The sequence below is a fragment of the Theropithecus gelada genome, chromosome 12 (assembly GCF_003255815.1).
Source record: "Theropithecus gelada isolate Dixy chromosome 12, Tgel_1.0, whole genome shotgun sequence".
Lineage (NCBI taxonomy): Eukaryota > Metazoa > Chordata > Mammalia > Primates > Cercopithecidae > Theropithecus > Theropithecus gelada.
Genome location: NC_037680.1, coordinates 72384359 through 72412019, shown reverse-complemented (window position 1 = coordinate 72412019; position 27661 = coordinate 72384359). Strand labels below are relative to the sequence as shown.

The 27661-nt window shown below is 37.7% G+C and overlaps 1 protein-coding gene across 1 annotated transcript in view; it reads left to right on the top strand.

Annotated features, from left to right (window-relative positions):
• DNAH7 (dynein axonemal heavy chain 7) overlaps positions 1-27661 on the top strand; it is a 340938-nt gene that overhangs the window by 128634 nt on the left and 184643 nt on the right. The window contains exons 20-22 of the mRNA XM_025404220.1: positions 10626-10819; positions 12666-12864; positions 24463-24603. Of these exons, the coding sequence (XP_025260005.1) occupies positions 10626-10819; positions 12666-12864; positions 24463-24603 (534 nt within the window). The remainder of the gene's footprint in view (positions 1-10625; positions 10820-12665; positions 12865-24462; positions 24604-27661) is intronic.

Here is a 27661-nt window from a genome sequence, read left to right as displayed (position 1 = left end):
GTAACGAACCTGCACGTTCTGCACATGTATCCCAGAACTTAAAGTATAATAATAATTTTAAAAAAGAAGACATGTGGCTCACACCTGTAATCCCAGCACTCTGGGAGGCCAAGGCGGTGGATTACCTGAGGTCAGGAGTTCGAGACTAGCCTAGTCAACATGGTGAAACCCTGTCTCTACTAAAAATACTATTTTATATATATATACACACACACTCTTTATATATATATATAATATATATACACACTTTATATATATAATATATATATTGTCCAGCTATATATATATTATATATAATATTTCATATACATATATGTATAATTGGCTGTATTGAGATGTCTTGGTTTCCTTGAGGTGTAAACATGAAATAATCTTATAATTCATGCTACCAGCTATATTCAACCAGTGCCCTTTCTCTCTCGGAGAGGCTCCCTTATTGATCTTTCAATCTAATTCCAGAATTTTTCAGTCACTTTTGCTTATTAAGAGAGTTTTGTCTATGAAGACTTAGTTGTACCTGTTTCAAAACCTCAGTCTTCTGTTCTACTCTGAGCTCTCCTCTTCCCCACAATGCAGGTAAACCTGAAGTTCCAGGGGCGGGGAGATATGGAGACTGCTCTCCCACTCTACTTCTCTCCTCCTGTGCTTCTCATCTGGGGTTGGGACAAGGACCAGGTGAAGAGAAGGAGGAAGGGAGGGATGGGGAGAGAGACAGTAAGAGGGAGAGGGAGAGAGAGAGAGGAAGAAAGAGAGAGTGAGAGTAAAAGAACATTTTCTGATCTACTTGATCCTGCAAAATGGGCTGTTGTTTTTTTGTCGGTGGTCATAAGGTAGATAACCTCCTATCAGTGATGTGGAGGCCCTGTGCCTTTTCTGTTGGTCTTCACAACTGGTCTAGCGCTTTGGAGAGTTACGGATATGTAATGAGCACAGATTAACCCAGGGTAGACAGGTGAAGATTCCAACACAGGTTTGGCCGCTGAGGGACTTCATCTTGAATATCTCCCCTAGGTTTGGTCATTGTCTGGGAGATGTGGCTACATTTTCAGACTGACCTTGTGATGGTGTATTTTGCCACATATTTTTTATGTGTATGTCTCTTTACCCCATACTGTAGCAGTATTTCACAAATCTTCAGCCTTTAATTTCATATGCCAGCTTACTTTTAAGATTAGGTTATGGGAAAAAAATTTTCATCTGCCTGCCATAGCCCAAAATTGGGGTCTGCAGAAGGGCACAATTCGTCTTCTGTACCCACTTTGTAACCTTGAGCACATAGTTCTTGCCCCTTCTTCACTGGCCGTTCCACCACACCATCTTCTCCCAGAGTTAGTTTCCTGCTCTAGTGGCATTGGAGCAGGTCAGCACACCTGGTGACTGACCAGACCTCCAGCTAGGAAAGATGTCAGCCTCCTCTCCTTTCAGGCACTTAAAAAATGTTTTAGGAACTCTCTTGGGCCCCCCTTCCTAAGATTCAGGGGATGGGAACTAGTTAATTGCCCACCAGATGGGGATGAAATAAGTGGATAATCCCTCTCTGCATGCTGCATTTCACCCCCAAACTTGGTTTTTGACCCATCCAAGTCTTTTGTATTTCATGCAAAGCAGACGAAAACACTCTTAAATTTCTTCCCAAACATTTTCCATTTCTAGTCTAACCCCATCTCAATAAATATAAGCACTATTCTTTCTATTGCCAAAAACTTAGTACTCATTCTTTATTTTCCTTGTTTTCTTTACTGTAATAAATATCATTTGGCAACAAGCATTTCACCTTTATCTAGTAAGCTGAAAAGCAGAAAAGATCATCTCCCAGGCTCTCTACATCCGACTTTCTGGAAGTGAATTAGATCTTTTCAATTAGATACACTCATTTGGGATTTGGATGGAAGAAGTGAAAGTGACCATCTTTCTGTCATTTTAGCTATTTCTGCTGACAAGCCAGATCATGAACACATGACTTTTTTTTCCAACAGGACTTTATCATCTGGTTACCAGTTTTATAGGTATTATGAGGCAGTGATAATGGTGGCCTCCTGATTCCGCCCACTGATCTCTAGCATCAGAGCCACCATGATGGGTTCTTGAACTCAGTATTTCCAATGGTGTTATCCTTTAGTCCTGATTGGGACAGAAGTAGTAAATCCTGAAAAGTCAGTTGTTGTGTTTTAGTAGTCTGTCCTGGAAGTATGCTCCCCTAGGCTTTCCAGTGATTTTGCAATCACTTTATTCCCTGTGTTAAATTCCTTTTTGTTTAATATATAGAAAGGTTCTACACTGAACTTGAATAAACTATACCAGAACCTCAAGTATGAGATCTAGGATTGTTTATGATCCACTTGGGTCTTAGAGTAGTGAAGATCTAGTTATTGCTTGAAAATAGGACACTAGTAGTGTCTGGTATGCCATATAAAAATCACTCAATCAATTATGTTCTTAGACTTCCAGAGTGAACAATCTATTTTATAGGGAAGTGTTTGATGGACCGTGAGGCTGCTGGAATAGGTCAATAGAATAAGAATTTGAAGTACCAGGGAGGTGAAATGGGCTGAATTCTTTAAACGGCACTAGAGAAATTAAAGACATGGTATAAAGTGCAGTTTTAAATTCTCTGCTCAAGATGTGGTCAGACAACTAAGAAACTTTTGTGATTTCCTGAAAGAACCTTTTATTTCTCATAGCTACAAATTTGATATAGCCAAAAATGAGTTATAGAATCTGATTCAATAGGTCACCAAATTTCAATGTAATTTAATTCATGGCCTTTCTAGATCTGTTATGTGAAAGATAGTTTAATTATATTGGAAAGCGTGGGATGGTGAGAACTGAAAATGGGGACACTTGGATGTAATCGACTCTGGATACTCTGACCCTCAAACTCTGTTTAGCCTCTCTTGCCGGAAGCCTTGGCAGAGGTGTAGATAAATATAAGTGGCAATATATTGTAATGGTGCTTGTGTAGGGAGGAAAGAACTTAAGCTAGATGTAGTCAAATGTGTTGGTGTGGGTGCACTTACCAGAGATCCTGTTTCAACATGCTAGTCAAGGAGCTGTGAGTGGTTCTGTTTAGTTGTTTTATTGACCAAACCTGGCTTCTGTAATGGCCTGTCTCAATTAGACTGAAATGGTAGAAAATCCTTGATTGGATTTAAAGAAGTTATAGAGTTGCTTGAAGATGTTTGTGCTGCATATGCTTGCACCATCCAGAAGAGGAAATTATAACCCTACTTAGGGGTGGACTTAGAGAACAGTAGGAAGGAAATTCTTCTTGTGGGCATAACTTCAATAGGTTTTTTTTTTTTTAACTTTCCTTGGAAAGAGTGCTTGGTCAGAAGTATGAATTTACATTGATGATGGTCAGTAGCAAACAGTTTTGCTGCATAATCAAGGACTTAGAAACAAGTTTGAAGGGTTGGGAATAAGAAATACTGGCGAAGAGGTATGTAAGGTATCAGAGAATATACCTAAATGAGCATATTTGTGTTCCATGTGATTGCTTAGTAACAGGTGCAGCTGCAAAAGGAGGAACTTAATTATATGGTCGACCAGTTGACCTAGTCTGTACATGTCAACCAGCATATGCCACTATGTGCACAGTGAGCTATGAAATAGAATAATCATTTAATATATTGTGCAAATTGGAGAACATTTGAGAGTTAAAGCAATTAAAAGTCTGGGAAAGCAAGCATGAACCAGAACTATCTTCATCAAACTGGGATACATGGCTACTGTAGCTATAAATGAAGAAGTCATGATGGCAGGGGTGGGAATTACGGAAGGAATTACTATCGCAGACTACCCCTCACCAACACTGCTGAGTGCTCAAGCTGCCAACAGCGGAAATTAACATAATGCTTCTGATACAGCAGCCATTTAGAGGGAATTGAATATTACATTAGCCCTCTTTCAGTATGGAAGCCAGCAGTGTTGTGTCTGCACCAAATGAATTTTTGTTTTCCCACACCAAGTTTCTGCCAATATTGTCATTCATTGACTTACTGAATGACTTACTCATTATCACAGTTTCCACACAACATTGCATATGCTAAGGAATTCACATTACAAGGGAAATAAGACAGTTGACTGACATCAATAATAGTAAAAGTCCTACTATGAATATTGACCTTAAACAAAGTGAATTGGCTTATATTGAAGATTAATTTACTCTATTTGTGTGTGTTCATCTGTTCTCATGCTGCTCATAAAGACATGCCTGAGACCAAGTAATTTAGAAAGGAAAGAGGTTTAATTGACTTACAGTTCCACATGGCTGGGGAGGCCTCACAATCATGGTGGAAAGTAAATGAGAAGCAAAGTCACATCTTACATGGTGGCAGGCGAAAGAGCATGTGCAGGGAAACTCCCCTTTATAAAACCATCAGATCTCATGAGACTTATTCACTATCATGAGAACAGCACAGGAAAAACCCACCCCAATGATTCAATTACCTCCCACCAGGTCCCTCTTATGACACATAGGGATTATTACAATTCAAGGTGATATTTGGGTGGGGACACCAAACCATATCACTGTTGGAAGATAATAGGAGTTTGGGATGCAGTTCTAGAGTATACATAATAGGAGTCTGGGATGCAGTTCTAGAGTTCGGGATGCAGTTCTAGGAGTTTGGGATGCCGTTCTGTCTGCTCCAGGCATGTGGTTTCTCTCATAGGCAGAGTACATGGATATGGGAATTAAGGAGTAAAAATGGAAGTGACATGTCTCACCAATTAACTGCATAATCTACTCACAACAATTTTGCTTCTCAACTTTTGGCTTTTCTGGATGAAATCTAGTAGAGATTATCCTAACTAGATTAAGTAATCTCAGTGTCCAGGGGAGAAATACTTCTATATGAGGGACATGTTAATGGTTTCATTAAATGGGAAGTTCTTGATCTGCTCATTCCACCCTTTTACCTCTCTGTTTTTACAACTTTTCACTTTACTTACTCTATTCCAGCCACACTGGCTACCTCCTCTTCTTCCTCCTTCCTCCTCCTCTTCCTCTTCTTCCTTTTTCCTCTTCCTCCTCTTCATCTTCCTCCTTCTTCCTCTTCTCCTTCTTCTTCTTCCTCCCCACCCTTCCTTCTTCTCAAATAACGAACACACTCTACCCGAGGGCCTGTGCGCTGGTTGGACCCTCTTCCTGGAATGTGCTACCTCTAAATATCTGCAGTACTAATGATTTGCTTCCTTGATGTATTTTCTCAAATATTACCTTTATAATGAGACTCACATTGAACATCCTATTTTAAATTAACCCATCTTTGACTTTTTGGCACTCCTTATCACTTCTTTCTTTTTTGTAGCATCTATCATCTACCTTACTATATAATTTATCAATATGATGTTTATTCTTTATTGTCTGTCTCCCCCATGGAGGCTGGGATCTTTGTTTTGTCCACTGTTGTCACCCAAGCACTGAGAAAAGTCACTAATGTGCATTAGCCCTTGGTAAATGTTTGTTAAATGAGTAAATCAGTAATTGAGATGGATGCTTGAATTATTGTTAATTCTAAGAATTCAGAGTTTATTCTGGAAAACTTCTGAAAATTCAATTTTAGGCAAATGGGCCCTGAGATTTAGATTAATCCCAGAAATACATTGAATCTAAGTGAAAGAATTTCTGCTTCTGATGATGTCAAGGAATCTTAAAATTGTAAGGGGTTTAAAGTTATACTCTGTCAACCTACATTTCCTTTCTTAAAGTGCAAAAGGTTTAATGAGGATCTTATCAATTTTCTGTTGTCCAGGGATTTTGCATTAGGAAATTTACACTTCCAGAAATTTGCTAAGCAGGCTTGAGCTTAATTCCATTAAGTGTACAAAACAGCATTATCTCTTTTTTATTTTTTATTATTTTTTATTTTGCTTTAAGTTCAGGGATACATGTGCAGAACGTGCAGGTTTGTTACCAAGGTATACATGTGTCATGGTGGTTTGCTGCACCTATCAACCTGTCATCTCAGTTTTAAGCCCTGCATGCATTAGGTGTTTGTCCCAATGCTCTCCCTCCTCTTGCCCCCAACACCTGACAGGCCCCATTGTGTGATATTTCCCTCCCTGTGTCCACATGTTCTCATTGGTTGACTCCCATTTATGAGTGAGAACATACAGTGTTTAGTTTTCTGTTCTTGTGTTTGCTGAGAAGGATGGCTTCCAGCTTCATCCATGTCCCTGCAAAGGACATGAACTCATTTTTTTAATGGCTGCATAGTATTCCATGGTGTATATGTGCCACATTTTCTTTATCCAGTCTATCATTGATGGGCATTTGGGTTGCTTCCAAGCCTTTGCTATTGTAAGTAGTGCTGCAATAAACATAGGTGTGCATGTGTCTTTATAGCAAAATGATTTATAATCCTTTCAGTATATACCCAGTAATGGGATTGCTGGGTCAAATGGTATTTCTGGTCTTAGATCCTTGAGGAATCGCCACACTGTCTTCCACAGTGGTTGAACTAATTTACACTCCCACCAGCAGTGTAAAAGTGTTCCTATTTTTTCTCATCCTCTCCAGCATCTGTTATTTCCTGACTTATTAATGATCGCCATTCTAACTGGTGTGAGATGGTATCTCATTGTGGTTTTGATTTGCATTTCTCTAATGACCAGTGATAATGAGCTTTCTTTCATATGTTTCTTGGCCACATAAATGTCTTCTTTTGAGAAGTGGATGTTCATATCCTTCACCCACTTTTTGATGGGCTTGGTTTTTTTTTTTTTTTTTAATTGGCTTAAGTTCCTTGTAGATTCTGGATATTAGCCCTTTGTCAAATGGATAGATTACAAAAATTTTCTCCCATTCTGTAGGTTGCCTGTGTACTCTGATGATAGTTTATTTTACTGTGCAGAAGCTCTTTAGTTTAATGAGATCCCATTTGTCAATTTTGGCTTTTGCTGCTGTTGCTTTTGGTGTTTTAGACATGAAGTCTTTGCCCATGCCTATGTCCTGAATGGTATTGCCTAAGTTTTCTTTTTCTAGGGTTTTTATGGTTTTAGGTTTTATAATTAAGTCTTTAACGAATCTGGAGTTAATTTCTGTGTAAGGTGCAAGGAAGGGGTCCAGTTTCTGTTTTCTGCATATGGCTAGCCAGTTTTCCCAGTACCATTTGTTAAATAGGGATTTTTTTCCCCAGTTGCTTGTTTTTGTCAGGTTTGTCAAAGATCAGATGGTTGTAGATGTGTGATGTTATTTCTGAGGTCTCTGTTCTGTTCCATTGGTCTATGTATCTGTTTTGGCACCAGCACCATGCTGTTTTGGTTACTGTAGCCTTGTAGTATAGTTTGAAGTCAGGTAGCACAATGCCTCCAGCTTTGTTCTTTTTGCTTAGGATTGTCTTGGCTATACAGGCACTTTTTTGGTTCCATATGAAATTTAAAGCAGTTTCTTCTAATTCTGCAAAGAAAGTCAATGATAGCTTGATGAGAATAGCATTGAATCTATAAATTACTTTGGGCAATATGGCTGGTTTCATGATATTGATTCTTCCTATCCATGAGCATGGAATTTTTTTTCCATTTTTTTGTGTTCTTTCTTATTTCCTTGAGCAGTGACAAAACCGTATTTTCTATGAAGCTTCCTAGTAGCAGAAATGAGAAAGCTCTCTATATACTCAAAGTTTCGGGCCCCTGATATCACATTCGTTTCGTTTAGAAATGTAAACCTAGTAGATCGTCACTAGAGCTGATGAGATTGGTGGGTGGTTGTGAAGTAAAAGAAGACACTTAAAAATTGTCAGTGTTCTTTTAACCAAAAAAATGACAATTAATAATTCATTTCTTCCCCTGCAGGAGACAGAAAGTAATTAAAGTGTCAAGTCACTAAGATTCAAATTTCTAGTAGCTTCCTGTTACATCTTATTGCTATATTCTGAGGACATGGCTATGAAGTGTACCAGCCTTCTATGACATGGAGACTTGTACATTCCTTGAGTTTCCCTATATGAGCCTAGGTGTAGCTCAACCTGCATTCACTCAAGCACTTAACATGGAAGGCTCAAGCATTCATTCATGGAATGCTGACTCTGTACCAGGATTTTATGGCAATCCTTAGAGGAATTTAAAGTCAGTGTTATTTTACTATGATAAATACCTTTCTTGAAGGATGGAAGATTATACAATGTTCATTTTAACTCCATAAAACATGGAGTGATGTAAATGCTTCATTTTCCCCTTTCCCTAGGGTCAATCCCCACCCCCACTCTCTCCAAGAGACAATTTTGGGGTGAGGAGAAGGAAAGGGGGAATAAAAGGGTCGCTTCAAGTATGTGTGTTTTAGGTACCCTATTAGTCACTTGAAATACATTATCTAATTTAGTCCTCATACCAATTTTGAGAGAGGGCTCTTATCCCCATTTTCAGGATAATAAAAAAGGGACTCAGATTAAGCAAAGGTCGCACAGGTAGTAAGGAATACAGTGTGGGACAGACACCAGGTCTGTTCAACTTGGGCCCCTTTCTTTATCTGATACAGTCTTTATTATGTTTGTCTTCTCACTGGGAGAGAGTGAAGGTAGTTGAGTTGCCAGTCATAAGATGATTACTTTTATTTTAAAATCTTAAATCTATATACAAAGATACATAGATTGTTGCCTAAGTTCATATTTGTATGAAGTACAAAATGTAGCATATTTGGTTCAGAGTTATTAAGCTAATCTGGTTAAATAAGTTTGACCCTGGAAACTCAAAAATAAAAAAAATTTACCTGAATGCTCTTCCCATTCTGGTTTGTTGTTGTTTGTTTGTTATTTTGGCAATTATAATATTTAGCAAAAGGAATATACTGGTTTAAATAACTGAATTTTTTAGCTTTCAAATCTTCGATTAAGAATGGAAACATTGCAATAAACTTTTTGGTTGAGAATAACAAATACTGTTCATGTGTGAAAGGAGTTTTATTTATTAGCCACAATTCAGCTTTTTTCCCCCAACAAATACAGGCATACTTTTCCAGAAGGTGGCACTCTAAGAACACTATTTTGATATTCGGATTTAAGCAGACAAGATGGCCTGAGTCTGTTATGCTGTGTGTGTTTGTGTGTGTGTGTGTGTGTGTGTGTGTGTGTGTGTGAATGTCTATTTGAAACGTAAAACAGGAAGCATAATAAAATTCCTTTTAAAAATTATGCAGCTTTAAAGATAAGCTTATCTAATTATATTACATGATTTATATATTCATGTTTTATTGAGAAAACAAGTAATAATAATTATTTTGTTTGATTAAATTGCTGTTTCTAAATTGCATTGTTATAATCCAAAAAAAGCAGAAAATTGTATCTTTTCTTTTCAGACACATTCAAAGTATGTTAACAAAAACATACTTTAGAGACTCCTGCAATTGAATAAAATTCCTATATGAAAAAATTTACTGCTTACATTTTTTGTTATCTCTGTCATGGCTAAATACCAAAAATATCTAATTAGTTAATCTTGAAATTTAATATTTAGTTTTTAGTAATATTCTCTTGATTTAATTTCATATAAATTTTCTAAAATGCCCTGTTACATTAATAAATGTCTGGTGTGTTTTCATGAGATGTGCTACTTGACGATTGAAATCTTTATTGTGTTAGCACCTTTTTTGCTTTTTTCAACACCTTCAAGCTTATTCAGTAAAGAACTTTCCTTACATTGTCAATGGTGTCAATAGTGAACACTGACTTTGGAATTATAAGACCAACAATAGACCCAGATGACATCAACCATGTGTTACAGAAAAAAAAGTAAAAATAATTCTATTTCAGCTATATCTAGGCTGTATTTTTATATGCACTTCTAAAGATTTTCATAAACTCAGTGGTTACTGTGTGGATATTTTGAGAAATCCATAAACTTTATTTACTTTTTTAAAAATATGAGTTCTTTAAGATCAGCTTTTGGTTATAATTCTTATTTTGAATACACAGGATAAAAGAAAGCTCTTTTAAAAATATTTGATTGTGTTTGAATCACTGTAAAGCAAACAGCTCACAGTGACACTTTCTAGTGAGAATGTTCACCTTGCCTTAAAGGTGGAACAGTCTGTCTTTAGAGAGTTCAGGAAGAACACACCTTGAACTTGAGTCCTTCAGCAAGAAGTGTTATAAAGTAGTTTCAGGGGTCATTGTTTACAGTGTAAGATCTTCTTAGAAACCTTGCTTCTTTCTTTCCTCAACCCTTACTTTTTTCTCTATAGTTATAAAACAGGGATTCTGTTATTTTATTATTATTCATAACAAAATTCAAAATAATACTTATAATCATGACTTACTGTTTAGAATTCTTTTCCTCAAAGAATAAAAGACAAAAGAAAATATCTCATACCAGTTTGTTTCCACTGTCCTTCTTGTGAGTTCAGGCAGTGTTCTCTCTCTCACTCGTTTTCTGTTTCTTACACTTCTCAACTTAGAGTGAGAAATTATGAACAGGGCTGAGGATTAAATCGATGTGACTTTTATAGAATCAAAGAGAGAGGCCAAGTAGACTTAGAACATGCAAGACTACTTTTAAAAAACATACTCCCCTTAAAATTTATAAAACCTTTGTTTGATTACAAACATATAATCTCAAATACAATATGAATATAAATGAAGTTAGTATCTAATATTTTTGAATTGAGTGTTTTTTATTTTTATTTTTAGGATAAACATGTTCTGACAGTTGTAACCATTGACAGAATGCTGGAAAGGCTGAAAAAGTCTAATGAACTTTTAGAGCTCATTCTTAAAGGACTTAATGAATATTTGGAAAAGAAACGCCTCTTTTTCCCCAGATTCTTTTTTTTGTCCAATGATGAACTTCTTGAGATACTATCTGAGACTAAAGACCCCACTAGGTAAGTAATTTACATGTAGAATACATGACTAAATTTATCCACTTAAACTTAATTTTTAGAACAAAGTAGAACATAAATATATATAATCATGTTTATATAATAATTTTTCTACAAGAATGTTCCAAGTATTGTATAATCAACTTTGGATAATTATTAAAAATGTAAGTAGTATCACTGAATGAACCATGGAGTCGTTTTCTTTTGTTTGTTTGTTTGTTTGTTTTTGAGATGGGAGTTTCACTCTTCTTTCCCAGGCTGGAGTGCAATGGCGCCACCTTGGCTCACTGCAACCTCCGCCTTCCATGTTCAAGTAATTCTCCTGCCTCAGCTTCTGGAGGAGCTGGGATTACAGGCATGTGCCACCATGCCCAGCTAATTTTGGTATTTTTAGTAGAGACGGGGGTTTCACCAAGTTGGCCAGGCTGGTCTTGAACTCCTGACCTCCAGTGATCCACCCGCCTCAGCCTCCCAAAGTGCTGGGATTACAGGTGTGGGCCACCGCGCCTGGCCAGATTTCTTAACTTACCACATCTTACAGATTTTTCAGAACACGACTCTTTCACAGCACATTCAGAATAAAAGCCAGTGCCCTCACAATGGTTTGTGATGTCCCACACAGATTATCTTTCCCCTGTTATCCTTCCTATTCATCACCTACTAGTCTTCTTGCTCACTCTGCCTGCAGTCCACCAGCTTTTTTGCAAATTCCCCAGTAAAAGGGGCAGCCTCCTTTTTCAGTGTACTGTTCCCTTGCCTGGGATGCTCCTTACCCAAATGTCCATCACACTTCTTCCTTTACCTCCTGTAAGTCTTTGTGGAAATCTGCCTAAACATCTGTCATTCAGAGAGGTCCTCCCTGACCACCATATTTAAAGAGGCAGCTCCCTCCATGCTCAACTTGCCCTCTTTCCTGGACTTATTTTCCTTGCCTCATTTTCTGTCTGCATACTTGTTATCATCTGGCATACTCTATAATTTACCTATTTGTTAACGGCATGTCTTCTTCTAGCAGAATATAAGCTCCACCATGGTAGAGATTTTTTGACTGTTTTTTTCCCGCTGCTCAATCCTTAGAAGACCATCTGATATAAAGTAAACAGTGAATAGATATTTGTTAAACAAATTTGTTAATTTTGTATCTTGTGCCTTCAAAGTAGGGGATATGTAATCTAAACAAAAGGTAAATTTAGGCTCAGATTTCTATCTGAGTTTTTATACTCTGCTTCTTTTTGCCCATTTGAAAGATGAATGTGACGGATTATTGGTAGTGTGCCAAAAATGAGGAGTTGTGTCAGTCCTATCTGTATTACATTGAATAGACTAATAGTTGGATACTGTCAATGCAGTTGACTTAGTAAACTGTAAAGTACCTAAGTTACTAAAGGTAGTCCACAATTTTCAAGCAGTCTCTGAAGATCCCAGTTGAAATGACTACTTTTGTGCATTTGAAGATTCTTCAGATTCATGTATTTATCTGTTAGTCAAGATTGGTTTTCTCCTTTTGTTACCTTTAGCATCTTTTAATTCATTCTGTTGAAGACAAAGCCTTGTGGTTGTCTCTGTAGCTCTTACTGTAATTGTGATATTACAGATGTTTTGTGATTATTCAGTTAATACTGACATCTCCATGGACTATATAATCCAGGTAGGCAGAGCTTGTGTTTTTTTGTTTGCTTGTTTTGGGGGTTTCTGGTTTTTGCACAGCATTTCATTCCCAGCAGCACCTAGCACAGGTCTAACACTACACATTTATGAACTTTAAACGAAGATTGCTGCATGAGGAACACTGGAATGTAAGGAATTGTTTTAACTTGGTTAATTCTCTTAAAAATATTTTTCCTGACAGGGTGCAACCCCACTTGAAGAAATGTTTTGAAGGAATTGCAAAGGTAGAATTTACAGAAACTTTAGACATTACTCACATGAAGAGCAGTGAAGGAGAGGTTGTGGAACTCATAGAGATCATTTCAACAGCCAAAGCCAGAGGTCAAGTGGAGAAGTGGTTGGTTGAATTAGAGAGAGTTATGATTAACTCCATCCACAAGGTAGCCAATTATACTTACGATTTTTAGAAAAGGATGCTAGAATATTAATGTTATTAGAAATATACTATTTTGTACTGTTTTTGAAACAGAAATGGAGGCATGGAATTACCATTCAAATGTGATAGATAACTTGAAGGCAAAGAGATGGTCTATGATAGTAATTTTGTAGTGACTCATTAGAAAAGTGGAACAAAATACCATCCATACTACAGAACACTTGGGTTTGAGTAATGCATCTGCTCATTTCTTGCGGCCACATGCTAGTGCTTTCATCATTAATTAGATACACTTTGTTCTATGCAATCTATCTTTAGTCTTGCCTTGGAAGCACCTCTGTACATGATCACATCAATCTCTTTGACATGTATGAATCTTTTTGTTCAGTATATGTATGAAATGCATACAAAATGTTAGAAAATAATGTATACTTCCTACAATTAATAGCAACTTCATATTTTTCACATTTCATAAAACGTATTGTCAGCTCAATCATTTGTGATTATTTTTACTAATAGAGAATTTCAAGGCACACCAATAAATAAAGATTGAGCACTCCGTTTTTTTTTTTTTTACTATAATGTGAGCTTAGCATTCAAGTTTTTAGTCAAGAATAAAAATCATGATGGAGCAAAGGAATAGAAAGGGAGTATAATTAATTAATTAATTTAATTTTTTTTTAAATATCAACTTTTAGATTCAGAGGTACATGTGCAGGTTTGTTACATAGATATATTGTGTGATTCTGAGGTTTGGGGAGTAATTGATCCCATCACCAAGGTACTGAGCATAGTACCCAATAGTTAGTATATCAACCCTGTGCCCCCTCTTCCTCCTCCTTGTGGTAGTCCCCAGTGTCTATTGTTGCCATTCCCATCTATGACCATGAGTACCTAAGGTTGAGTTTCCACTTACCTGTAAGTGGGAACATGTGTATTTGATTTTCTGTTCCTGTGTTAATTCATTTAGGATAATGGTCTCCAGCTGCATCCATGTTGCTGCAAAGAACATAATTTCATTATTTTTGTGGCTGCATAGTATTATATGGTGTATATTTACCACATTTTCTTAATCCAGTCCACCATTGATGGCACCTAGGTTGATTCCATGTCTTTGCTATTTTTAGTACTGCTCCATATGAGTTTATGTGTCTTTTTTGATAGAACAATTTATTTTCTTTTGGATATATACTCAGTAATGGAGTTGCTAGGTTGAATGGTAGTTCTAAGTTCTTTGAGAAATCTCCAAACTGCTTTCCACAGTGGCTGAACTAATTTACAATCCCACCAATAGTGTATAAGCATTCCCTTTTCTCTGCAGCCTTATCAGCATTTTTTGTTTTTTGACTTTTTAGGAATAGCCATTCTGAGTGGGGTGAGATGGTATCTCATCATGTCTGCTGCCCATTTTCTTTTCTTTTCTTTTTGAGATGGAGTCTCACTCTGTCACCAGGCTGGAGTGCAGTGGTACAATCTCGTCTCACTGCAACCTTCACCTCCCAGATTTAAGCAATTCTCCTGCCTCAGCCTCCTGAGTAGCTAGGACTATAGGCATGCACCACCACGCCCAACTAATTTTTGTAATTTTAGAAGAGATGGGGTTTTCACCATGTTGGCCAGGATGGTCTCAATCTCTTGACCTTGTGATCCGCCTGTCTTTACCTCCCAAATTGCTGGGATTACAGGCATAAGCCACCGCACCTGGCCTGCTGCCCATTTTTTAATGGGGTTATTTGTTTTTTGCTTGTTCAATTGTTTAAGTTCCTTATAGAATCTGGATATTAGACCTTGGTCAGATACATAGTTTGTGAATGTTTTCTCACAGTCTATAGGTTGTCTATTTACTCTGTTGATAGTTTCTTTTGCTGTGCCAAAACTCTTGGTCCCACTTGTCGATTTTTGTTTTTGTTGCAAATGCTTTTGAGAACTTAGTCATACATTCTTTCCCAAGGCCAATGTCTATAGTGGTGTGTCTTAGGTTTTCTTCTAGGATTCTTATAGTTTGAAGTCTTACATTTAAATATGAATCCATCTTGAGTTAATTTTTGTATATAATGAAAGTTAGAGGGCAAAGTTTCATTCTTCTTCATATGGCTAGCCAGCTATTTAAGTACCATTTATTGAATAGAGAGTCCTTTCTCCATTACTTATTTTTGTTGACTTTGTCAAAGAGCAGATGGGTATAGGTGTGCACCTTTATTTCTGGGCTCCCTATTCTGTTCCATTAGTCTGTGTGCCTGTTTTTGTATGCATACAATGCTGTGTTGGATATGATAGCCTTATAGTATACTTTGAAGTTGACTAATGTAATGCTTCTGGCTTCATTCTTTTTGCTTAGTATTTATTTGACTATTCAGGCTCTTGTGGTTCCATGTGAATTTTCAAATGTTGTTTTCTAGTTCTGTGAAAAATGATGTTGGTAGCTTGATGGGAATAGTGTTGAATCCGTAGGTTGCTTTGGGCAGTATGACCATTTTTTAATTATTATTATACTTCAAGTTCTAGGGTACATGTGCACAACATGCAGGTTTGTTACATATGTACAAATGTGCCATGTTGGTGTGCTGCAACCATTAACTCGTCATTTACATTAGATATATCTCCCAATGCTATCCCTCCCCCCGCCACCCCATGACAGGCCCTGGTGTGCAATGTTCCCCTTCCTGAGTCCAGGTGTTCTCAGTGTTCAATTCCCACCTATGAGTGAGAACATGCAGTATTTGGTTTTTTGTCCTTGCGATAGTTTGCTGAGAATGATGGTTTCTAGCTTCATCCATGTCCCTACAAAGGACATGAACTCATCCTTTTATATGACTGCATAGTATTCCATGGTGTATATTTGCCAAATTTTCTTTATCCAGTCTATCATTGATGGACACGTCGGTTGGTTCCAAGTCTTTGCAATTGGGAATAGTGCCACAATAAACATACATGTGCATGTGTCTTTATAGCAGCATGACTTATAATCCTTTGGGTATATACCCAGTAATGGGATGACTGGGTCAAATGGTATTTCTAGTTCTAGATCCTTGAGGAATCACCACACTGTTTTCCACAATGGTTGAACTAGTTTACAGTCCCACCAACAGCATAAAAGTGTTCCTGTTTTTCCACATCCTGTCTAGCACCTGTTGTTTCCTGACTTTCTAGTGATCACCATTCTAACTGGTGTGAGATGGTGTCTCATTGTGGTTTTGATTTGCATTTCTCTGATGGCCAGTGATGATGAGCATTTTTTCATGTCTGTTGGCTGCATAAATGTCTTCTTTTGAGAAGTGTCTGTTCATATCCTTTGCCCACCTTTTGAGGGTTTTTTTTTTTTCTTTTAAATTTGTTTGAGTTCTTTGTAGGTTCTGAATATTAGCCTCTTTGTCAGATGAGTAGATTGCAAAAATTTTCTCCCATTCTGTAGGTTGCTTGTTCACTCAGATGGTAGTTTCTTTTGCTGTGCAGAAGCTCTTTACTTTAATTAGATCCCATTTGTCAATTTTGGCTTTTGTTGCCGTTGCTTTTGGTGTTTTAGACATGAAGTCCTTGCCCATGCCTGTATCCTGAATGGTATTGCCTAGGTTTTCTTCTAGGGTTTTTATGGTTTTAGGTCTAACATTTAAGTCTTTATCCATCTTGAAATTAATTTTTGTATAAGGTATAAGGAAGGGATCCAGTTTCAGCTTTCTACATATGGCTAGCCAGTTTTCCTAGCACCATTTGTTAAATAGCAAATTCTTTCCCCATTTTCCCCATTTCTTGTTTTTGTCAGGTTTGTCAAAGATCAGATGGTTGTAGATGTGTGGTATTATTTCTGAGGACTCTGTTCTGTTCCATTGGTCTGTGTCTCTGTTTTGATACCAGTACCATGCTGTTTTGGTTACTGTAGCCTTGTAGTATAATTTGAAGTCAGGTAGCATGATGCCTCCAGCTTTGTTCTTTTGGCTTAGGATTGACTTGGTAATGCGGGCTCTTTTTTGGTTCCATATGAACTTTAGAGTAGTTTTTTCCAATTCTGTGAAGAAAGTCATTGGTAGATTAAAGGGGATGGCATTGAATCTATAAATTATCTTGGGCAATATGACCATTTTCATGATATTGATTCTTCCTTTCCATGAGCATGGTATATTCTTCCATTTGTTTGTGTCCTCTTTTATTTCACTGAGCAGTGGTTTGTAGTTCTCCTTGAAGAGGTCCTTCACATCCCTTGTAAGTTGGATTCCTAGGTATTTTATTCTCTTTGAAGCTATTGTGAATGGGAGTTCACTCATGATTTGGCTCTCTGTTTGTCTGTTATTGGTGTATACGAATGCGTGTGATTTTTGCACATTGATATTGTATCCTGAGACTTTGCTGAAGTTGCTTATCAGCTTAAGGAGATTTTGGGCTGAGATGATAGGGTTTTCTAAGTATACAATCATGTCATCTGCAAACAGGGACAATTTAACTTCTTCTTTTCCTAATTGAATACCCTTCCTTTCTTTTTCCTGCCTGGCTGCCCTGGCCAGTACTTCCAACACTGTTGAATAGAAGTGGTGAGAGAGGGCAATCCCTGTCTTGTGCCAGTTTTCAAAAGGAATGCTTCCAGTTTTTGCCCATTCAGTATGATATTGGCCGTGGGTTTGTCATAAATAGCTCTTATTATTTTGAGATACGTCTCATCAATACTGAATTTATTGAGAGTTTTTAGCATGAAGGGCTGTTGAATTTTGTCAAAGGCCTTTTCTGCATCTATTGAGATAATCATGTGATTTTTGTCTTTGGTTCTGTTTATATGATGGATTATGTTTACTGATTTGTGTATGTTGAACCAGCCTTGCATCCCAGGGATGAAGCCCATTTGATCAAGGTGGATATGCTTTTTGATGTGCTGCTGGATTCATTTTGCCAGTATTTTATTGAGGATTTTTGCATTAGTGTTCATCAGGTATATTGGTCTACAATTCTCTTTTTTTTGTTGTTGTGTCTCTGCTAGGCTTTGGTATCAGGCTGATGCTGGCCTCATAAAATGAGTTAGGGAGGATTCCCTCTTTTTCTATTGATTGGGATAGCTTCACCTCCTCCTTGTACCTCTGGTAGAATTCAGCTGTGTATCTGTCTGGTCCTGGACTTTTTTTGGTTGGTAGGCTATTAATTATTGCCTCAATTTCAGAGCCTGCTATTGATCTATTCAGGGATTCAACTTCTTCCTGCTTTAGTCTTGGGAGGGTGTATGCGTCCAGGAAATTATCCATTTCTTCTAGGTTTTCTAGTTTATTTGCGTAGAGGTGTTTATAGTATTCTCTGATGGTAATTTGTATTTCTGTGGGGTCGGTGGTGATATCCCCCTTATCATTTTTTATTGCATCTATTTGATTCTTCTCTCTTTTCTTTTTTTTTTTTTGAGACGGAGTCTCGCGCTGTGTCACCCAGGCTGGAGTGCAGTGGCGCGATCTCGGCTCACTGCAAGCTCCGCCTCCCAGGTTCAGGCCATTCTCCTGCCTCAGCCTCCGAGTAGCTGGGACTACAGGCGCCCGCCACCACGCCCGGCTAGTTTTTTTTTTTTTGTATTTTTAGTAGAGACGGGGTTTCACCATGTTAGCCAGGATGGTCTCGATCTCCTGACCTCGTGATCCGCCCGCCTCGGCCTCCCAAAGTGCTGGGATTACAGGCTTGAGCCACTGCGCCCGGCCTCTCTCTTTTTTTCTTAATAGTCTTGCTAACAGTCTATCAATTTTGTTGATCTTTTCAAAAAACCAGCTTCTGGATTCATTGATTTTTTGGAGGTTTTTTTGTGTCTCTATCTCCTTCAGTTCTGTTCTGATCTTAGTTATTTCTTGCCTTCTGCTAGCTTTTGAATGTGTTTACTCTTGCTTCTCTAGTTCTTTTAATTGTGATGTTAGAGTGTCAATTTTAGATCTTTCCTACTTTCTCTTGTGGGCATTTTGTGGTATAAATTTCCCTCTACTGCTTTAAATGTGTCCCAGAGATTCTGGTATGTTGTATCTTTGTTCTCATTGGTTTCAAAGAACATCTTTATTTCTGCCTTCATTTTGTTATGTACCTAGTAATTATTCAGGAATAGGTTGTTCAGTTTCCATGTAGTTGAGCGGTTTTGATTGAGTTTCTTAATCCTGAGTTCTAGTTTGATTGCACTATGGTCTGAGAGACAGTTTGTTATAATTTCTGTTCTTGTACATTTGCTGAGGAGTGCTTTACTTCCAACTATGTGGTCAATTTTGGAATAAGTGTGATTGGTGCTGACAGAATGTATATTCTGTTGATTTGGGGTGGAGAGTTCTGTAGACATCTATTAGGTCCACTTGGTGCAGAGCTGAGGTTCAATTCCTGGATATCCTTGTTAACTTTCTGTCTCATTGATCTGTCTAATGTTGACAGTGGGGTGTTAAAGTCTCCCATCATTATTGTGTGGAAGTCTAAGTCTCTTTGTAAGTCTTTAAGGGCTTGCTTTATGCAGCTGGTTGCTCCTGTGTTGGGTAGATATATATTTAGGATAGTTAGCTCTTCTTGTTGAATTGATCCCGTTACCATTATGTAATGGTCTTCTTCATCTCTTTTGATCTTTGTTGGTTTAAAGTCTGTTTTATCAGAGACTAGGATTGCAACCTCTGCCTTTTTTTGTTTTCCATTTGCTTGGTCGATCTTCCTCCATCCCTTTATTTTGAGCCTATGTGTGTCTCTGCACATGAGATGGGTCTCCTGAATACATCAAAGTGATAGGTCTTGACTCTTTATCCAATTTGCCAGTCTGTGTCTTTTATTGGAACATTTAGCCCATTTACATTTAAGGTTAATATTATGTGTGAACTTGATCCTGTCATTATGATGTTAGCTGGTGATTTTGCCCGTTAGTTGATGCAGTTTCTTCCTAGCATCGATGGTCTTTACAATTTGGCATGTTTTTGCAGTGGTTGGTACCAGTTGTTCCTTTCCATGTTTAGTGCTTCCTTCAGGAGCTCTAGTAAGGCAAGCCTGGTGGTGACAAAATCTCTCGGCATTTGAGAAAAGAATTTTATTTTTCCTTCACTTATGCTTAGTTTGGATATGAAATTCTGGGTTGAAAATTCTTGTGTTCAAGAATGTTGAATATTGGCCCCCATTCTCTTCTGACTTGTAGAGTTTCTGCTGAGAGATCTGCTGTTAGTCTGATGGGCTTCTCTTTATGGGTAACCCAACCTTTCCCTCTGGCTGCCCTAACATTTTTCCCTTCATTTCAACTTTGGTGAATATGACAATTATGTGTCTTGGAGTTGCTTCTCTCAAGGAGTATCTTTATGGCCTTCTCTGTATTTCCTGAATTGGAATGTTGGCTTGCCTTGGTAGATGGGGGAGATTTTCCTGGATAATATCCTGCAGAGTGTTTTCCAACTTCATTCCATTCTCCCCATCACTTTCAGATACACCAATCAGTCATAGATTTGGTCTTTTCACATAGTCCCATATTTCTTGGAGGCTTTGTTCCTTTCTTTTTACTCTTTTTTCTCTAAATTTCTCTTCTCGCTTCATTTCATTCATTTGATCTTCAATCACTGATACTGTTTCTTCCAGTTGGTCGAATTGGCTACTGAAGCTTGTGCATTCGTCATGTAGTTCTCGTGCCACAGTTTTCAGCTCCATCAGGTCGTTTAAGGACTTCTCTACACTGGTTATTCTAGTTAGCCATTCATCTAATCTTTTTTCAAGGTTTTTGGCTTCTTTGCAATGGGTTTGAACTTCCTCCTTTAGCTCAGAGAAGTTTGATCCTCTGAAGCCTTGTTCTCTCAACTCATCAAAGTCATTCTCCGTCCAGCTTTGTTCCGTTGCTGGCAAGGAGGGGGAGAGGTGCTCTGATATTGAGAATTTTCAGCTTTTCTGCACTGTTTTTCCCCATCTTTATGGTTTTATCTACCTTGGTCTTTGATGATGGTGACGTACAGATGGAGTTTTGGTGTGGATGTCCTTTCTGTTTGTTAGTTTTCCTTCTAACAGTCAGGAGCCTCAGCTGCAGGTCTGTTGGAGTTTGCTTGAGGTCCACTCCCAACCCTGTTTGCCTGGGTATCAGCAGCGGAGGCTGCAGAACAGCGAATATTGCTAAACAGTAAACGTTGCTGCCTAATCGTTCCTCTAGAAGCTTCGTCTCAGAGGGGTACCTGGCCATGTGAGGTGTCAGTCTGCCCCTACTGATGGGTGCCTCCCAGTTAGGCTACTTGGGGGTCAGGGACCCACTTGAGGAGGCAGTCTGTCGGTTCTCAGATCTCAAACTCCGTGCTGGGAGAACCACTACTCTCTTCCAAGCTGTCAGATAGGGACATTTAAGTCTGCAGAGGTTTCTGCTGCCTTTTGTTCGGCTATGCCCTGCCCCCAGAGGTGAAGTCTACAAAGGCAGGCATGCCTCCTTGAGCTGTGGTGGGCTCCACCCAGTTCAAGCTTTGTGGCTGCTTTGTTTACCTACTCAAGCCTCAGCAATGGCGGGCACCCCTCCCCGAGCCTTGCTGCTGCCTTGCTGTTGGATCCCAGACTGCTGTGCTAGCAATGAGCAAGGCTTCGTGGGCGTGGGACCCTCCGAGCCAGGTGTGAGATATAATCTCCTGGTGTGCCGTTTGCTAAGACCATTGGAAAAGCGCAGTATTAGGGTGGGAGTGACCCAATTTTCCAGGTGCCATCTGTCACAGCTTCCCTTGGCTGCAAAAGGGAATTCCCTGACCTCTTGCACTTCCCGGGTGAGGCAATGCCTCACCCTGCTTCGGCTCACACTCAGTGGGCTGCACCCACTGTCCTACACCCACTGTCTAACAAGCCCCAGTGAGATGAACCTGGTACCTCAGTTGGAAATGCAGAAATCACCCATCTGCATTGCTCATGCTGGGAGCTGTAGACTGGAGCTGTTCCTATTCAGCCATCTTGGAACCACCAATATGACCATTTTAATGATACTGATTTTTCTAATCCATGAACATGGAATATCTTTCTATTTGTTCGTGTCATCTGTGATTTCTTTCAGTAGTGTTTTGTAGTTCTCCTTGTAGAGATCTTTCACCTCCTTGGTTAGATGAATTCCTAGGTATTTTATTTTTTTGTGTGGCTATTGTGAATGGGATTGCATTCTTGATTTGGCTCTCAGCTTGAACATTATTGGGATATAGAAATGTTACCAATTTTGTACATTGATTTTATTTCCTGAAACTTTACTGAAGTCATTTATCTGCTTCAGGAGTCTTTTGGTGGGGCCTTTAAGGTTGTCTAGGTATAGAATCATATTGCCGGTACAGAGAGATTGATTGAGTTCTTCTTTTCCTATTTGGACACCTTTTATTTCCTTCTCTTGCCTGATGGCTCTGTCTAGGACTTCCAGTTAATTAATATTTAAATTAATGTGTCAGACTCTCCCACAAATGTGTTGGAAAAATTCATTGGAATCTAGATGTTCAATGTTACCACTGTTTCTTTCTCTTCTTAATGTTTCTTTCTCTTAAATATGGCTTTAATGCTTGCCTACCCAATATTTTCCAGAAAATGTAAAATCTTTTGGACAGGTCTGATTTTTTCCCTATTATGAGTTATGTTACAATGAATGTACTTATGCTTATATCTGGTGTTTTTGAATTTTAATTTTTGTATGATAACGTCCCATGTATAGGTTTACTGGGCCAAAGAAGATGCGTTTTCATAGGTCTTGACAAATATTGAGAAATAGCATTACTGTTTTTGAAGCCATTAGCAATATTAATACATTCCACTTCGGTCACTCTTTAGCAGCATTGAATTGTCTTATATGATTTGCGAATTGATGTAGTATAGAGTAATAAGTCATTATTTTGTGTATATCTGGTAATATTTCAACTACTCTTTTAATTTTGATTGTCTAAGTACTTGGAGAAAATATTTTGGTTGCCATTTCAGAGTATTAACATAGGGTGGCAAGAAGTTGTATAGGATATGCAGGCATAAAAAAGAATGGAATCATGTCCTTTGTAGCGACATAGATGGAGCTGGAGGCCTTAATCCTAAACAAATTAACACTGGAATGGAAAACCAAATACCACATGTTCTCACTTATAAGTGGGAGCTAAACTTTGAGCACACATGTACATAAACATGGCAACAATAGATACTGTAGACCTCTAGGTGGGGAGAGAAGAAAGGGGAGCATAGGGTTAAAAACTTACTATTGGGTACTATGCTCAGTACCTGGTTGCGATACACCCATGTAACAAACCTGCACATATAACCCTCTATCTAAAATAAAAGTTGAAAAATACAAAAAATAAAGTTTAAAAAAAGTGATGTAGAAAATAAGTATCTTTTAAAAATCTTCCCGTGTAAGTTTGTGTTGACAAAATATGCAAGCAAGTGCAGTATACAACTCTACAAATAGGAGATATGTGTGTTACTGTGTTGTGCTATGTGTATTTGCATGCTTGAAAGGCTACTACATATATATATTATTCTATATATCTATATCATATATAATATGGTAAACATAGATATAATAATAGACTTTACTTACAATATTGTGGAACTTTATATAATCATATTTCTCCTCATCTAACTATATAGAAATCCCTTTTTGTGATCCAGATTTCAATGTCTTTCTCTTGTTCTCCCCACAGTGTCCTCTTAGAGCACATTTTTACTCCATCTTCTTGGCATTTCTCTGCTGCACCTTTCTATTTTATTTATTTATTTATTTATTTTGCTTCTGTCATCCCCCAGGTGTCCATTTTCACCTGCCCTTTCCGTGGCTTCTTCTGCTCTTAAAAATGTCTTTATTATCAATACCCAGCACTCTGCCCTTTATCACTGTTCCATTCTATAAATATCCCAGCAAGACTAGAAATCCAGAATGGTTTAACCATCCTGAGATATTTCTCAGAAAAATCTAAGAAATCTCTTCTGAAATTCAAACATTAAAGTACATATCACCTCACAGACATCACTATTTCTGGCTGATGAATGTAACAGACTAGTGTGTTTCCCACCGATGACTGGTGGAAAAGTAGATGTATCAGTCCACTGAACATAGGTAGTGAAGTACAAAATTAGACTTCCTGACTTTACAGCCCTCAACTCTCCATGAATGAATTGTACATCTGTCTCTGTCGTCATTGCCTTGGGCTTCAAACTACAGGATTGAGAGGGAGTGAGGCCTGGAAACACAGGAGTAACTTGAGAAAGACTGTGCGATGCCCGGGTGTGCATGGATACATGCATATGGCTGAGTGGAGATCAGATTAAATTAAAAGAAAATCATCTATAAATTTGATGGATCTCATTTTGGAATTATTTGAATTTGTATTTTGCAATAAAATTGCTCATGCTGGTTCAATCCAAATGTATCTAGGATGTCTTTGGCTAAAATTGTTCAAATGAATATTTGATACCATGTGGTTCACACAAATTGATAGTACATCACGAAAATAAAATGTTATATAATATGTTTGCCTTGCTCACAGGAATGTGATTAAACTTGAATATAAATAGTTACAATCGTATGGTTTAAGTGAGTCTTGCATAAATGTCTAAGAATGTTGTAAAAAATTGAGCAGTATGAGTTAATCTAGTTTAGGAGTTTAACTCTCAGTTGTATAACTTGTTCAGGAAATGGTTAATATTTAGCATATTCTTCTTTGATTAGGTAATTGGAGATGCAATTTTTGCCTATACAAAAGATGAACGAATTAACTGGGTAAGGGATTGGCCTGGACAGACTGTTCTCTGTGTATCCCAAATCTTTTGGACAAAAGAAGTACAAACAGCTATTCCAGTGGGGATAAAGGTAAGCTTTTATTAACCCTCAGATTTTTTTTTAAGCATTTTTTCAATGGTTTATTATTGCCAGAATACACTTATTTTAAAAACTGAAATAAATACAATTCACTTAAAAATCTACTTTATGCTGCAAGCCAAATTACTGATTTTTTAAATAAAAATTGCACATAACAAATATGTAGGAAAAATTTATACCAATAATTTCAAAATTATTCTTTAAATCATGTTTATTCACAGCATATAAAAGTCAATGATACTTGAACCTCAATCTTGTTATTATACACATTTTTATGCCTTTAAAAATAGAGTGATAATAGGACTAAGAAACTCATAAAGATTAGCAGGAAATAAAGTAACAGTATTCTCTTTTATACCTTGAGTAAAACTACCCTATATAGATAAGGCTCCGGTTGACTTACTGTGACTGTTTTTATTTCTAATGTATTGATTTTGAATACATAATAATTATGAATATTTTAAGTGATGCTTAGTATTAAATATGTAAATAATATAATTGGATATATTAATTTAACATTAATTAGATTGTAATTGTTAATGAAAAACTAAAATTACATTCATTGTAACAGTTCTATCACTGAGACAGGATTTTAAGTGACTCAACTTTCAGTTGACTGAGGGGTCTACTGGAACCTAGCAGTTATAGATCTGTAGTTTAAAATCATGATTTTTATGGCTAGCCGTAAGTAGAAAGCTGAAACTGGATCCTTTCCTTACTCCTTATATGAAAATTAATTCAAGATGGATTAGAGACTTAAACGTTAGACCTAAAAGTATAAAAACCCGAGAAGAAAACCTAGACAATACCATTCAGGATATAGGCATGGGCAAGGACTTCATGTCTAAAACACCAAAAGCAATGGCAACAAAAGCCAAAATTGACAAATGGGATCCAATTAAACTAAAGAGCTCCTGCACAGCAAAAGAAACTACCATCAGAGTGAGCAGACAACCTACAGAATGGGGGAAAATTTTTGCAATCTACTCATCTGACAAAGGGCTAATATCCAGAACCTACAAAGAACTCAAACACATTTACAAGAAAGAAACAACCCCATCAGAAAGTGGGCAAAGGATATGAACAGACACTTCTCAAAAGAAGACATTTTTGTAGCCAACAGACACATGAAAAAATGCTCATCATCACTGGTCATCAGAGAAATGCAAATCAAAACCACAATGAGATACCATCTCACACCAGTTAGAGTGGTGATCATTAAAAAGTTAGGAAACATCAAGTGCTGGAGAGGATGTGGAGAAATAGGAACACTTTTACACTGTTGGTGGGACTGTAAACTAGTTCAACCATTGTGGAAAACAGTGTGGTGATTCCTCAAGGATCTAGAACTAGAAATACCATTTGACCCAGCCATCCCTTTACTGGGGATATACCCAAAGGATTATAAATCATGCTGCTATAAAGACACATGCATACGTATGTTTATTGTGACACTATTCACAATAGGAAAGACTTGGAATCAACCCAAATGTCCATCAGGGACAGACTGGATTAAGAAAATGTGGCACATGTACACCATGGAATACTATGCAGCCTACAAAGGATGAGTTTGTGTCCTTTGTAGAGACATGGATGAAGCTGGAAACCATCATTCTTAGCAAACTATCACAAGAACAGAAAACCAAACACTGCATGTTCTCACTCATAGGTGGGAATTGAACAATGAGACCACTTGGACACAGAAAGGGGAACATCACACACCGGGTCTATTGTGGGGAGGGGGTCGGGCGGAGGGATAGCATTAGGAGATATAGCTAATGTAAATGACAAGTTAGTGGGTGCAGCACACCAACATGGAACATGTATACATATGTAACAAGCCTGCACGTTGTACACATGTACCCTAGAACTTAAAGTATAATAAAATAAATAAATTAATAATAAATAAATAAAAATAAAATCGTGATTTTTAAATACGTTTTTGACATGGAATTTGAAATGTCTTTAACTTTAAGGTATTGTTGAACAGGGTTTTGAGAAGGATGCATGTTCTCTGTAGACAGACAGATTCCAAAGAATAAGGGACTGAGTGACACATGTTTAATTTGCTCCAACTTACCAACAGGTCACCTACTTCTCCTCTACAAGAAGGAATAGGTTATAGGACAGGAAGTCAAGAGTTTTCAGGAAAAGGTCTTTCTTTGTGAAAAGCAGGGCACTGGGGCATAAGAGTATCCCTAATAGCAGTAAGCCCCTGGGTTTCCTTTTGGGCCCTTGGATGTGTCTCCCCATGTGTATTTTTCTTTTTTCCTCAGTAAGTCCAGAGAATTCATTTTGTCTTTCTACTTTTAAGCTACTACTCACCAACCACCACACTCAGAGGGATTTCTCCAAGGTGGGCCACCAAGGGACGTGCAGCCTCCTGGGATCTCCCTGCTTGTGGTTGAACATGGGTGGGACAGAAGTTTATTTTTTGCTACTGAAGAATAAAATTAATAGCAAATTAATCATATAGAAATGAAATAGTGTTTAGGCACCAAACCTTTGAAGAATGATCCCTTTTAAAAGTAATAATAAAAAAAGATGAAGTATTTCAGGAAACAAGAAAAGTGCCCCTTGGAGAAACAACTTGCAGTCCTCATCTCTGTCTTTTAAACTTCTTCTCATTCTTGGGAACCCTCACTTTCAGTTTCCTTGCTGCCACTTAGCAATGGCTGTAACAGAGTGAAATAAACTCCTTGGTGTACAGTGTTATTAAATGTTTTTAAAGTAGGAAAAGCAGCCACTGGAGCATATTGATACTTCTCTTAAGCACAGTGGTTTTTGTTGACTGTAATTTTATTTTTGTCATAAGTCCTCTTCTCTTTTTTAACTTACTCATTAGATTTACCCATCAGAAAAGAGAAGCAAGCCTCATCTTCAGAACTGGCATTAGCTTATTATAAACTAAAATGTTCAATGTTTTGTTTATTAGCATCTTTATATTTCAAGAAGCACAAACCCCTTTCAGAAAGCTTATGTGAGAGTACTAGAGGGACTCGTAGGATCTAAACAGGAGCAGTCGGAATCAGGGCCTCAGAGCTGCATT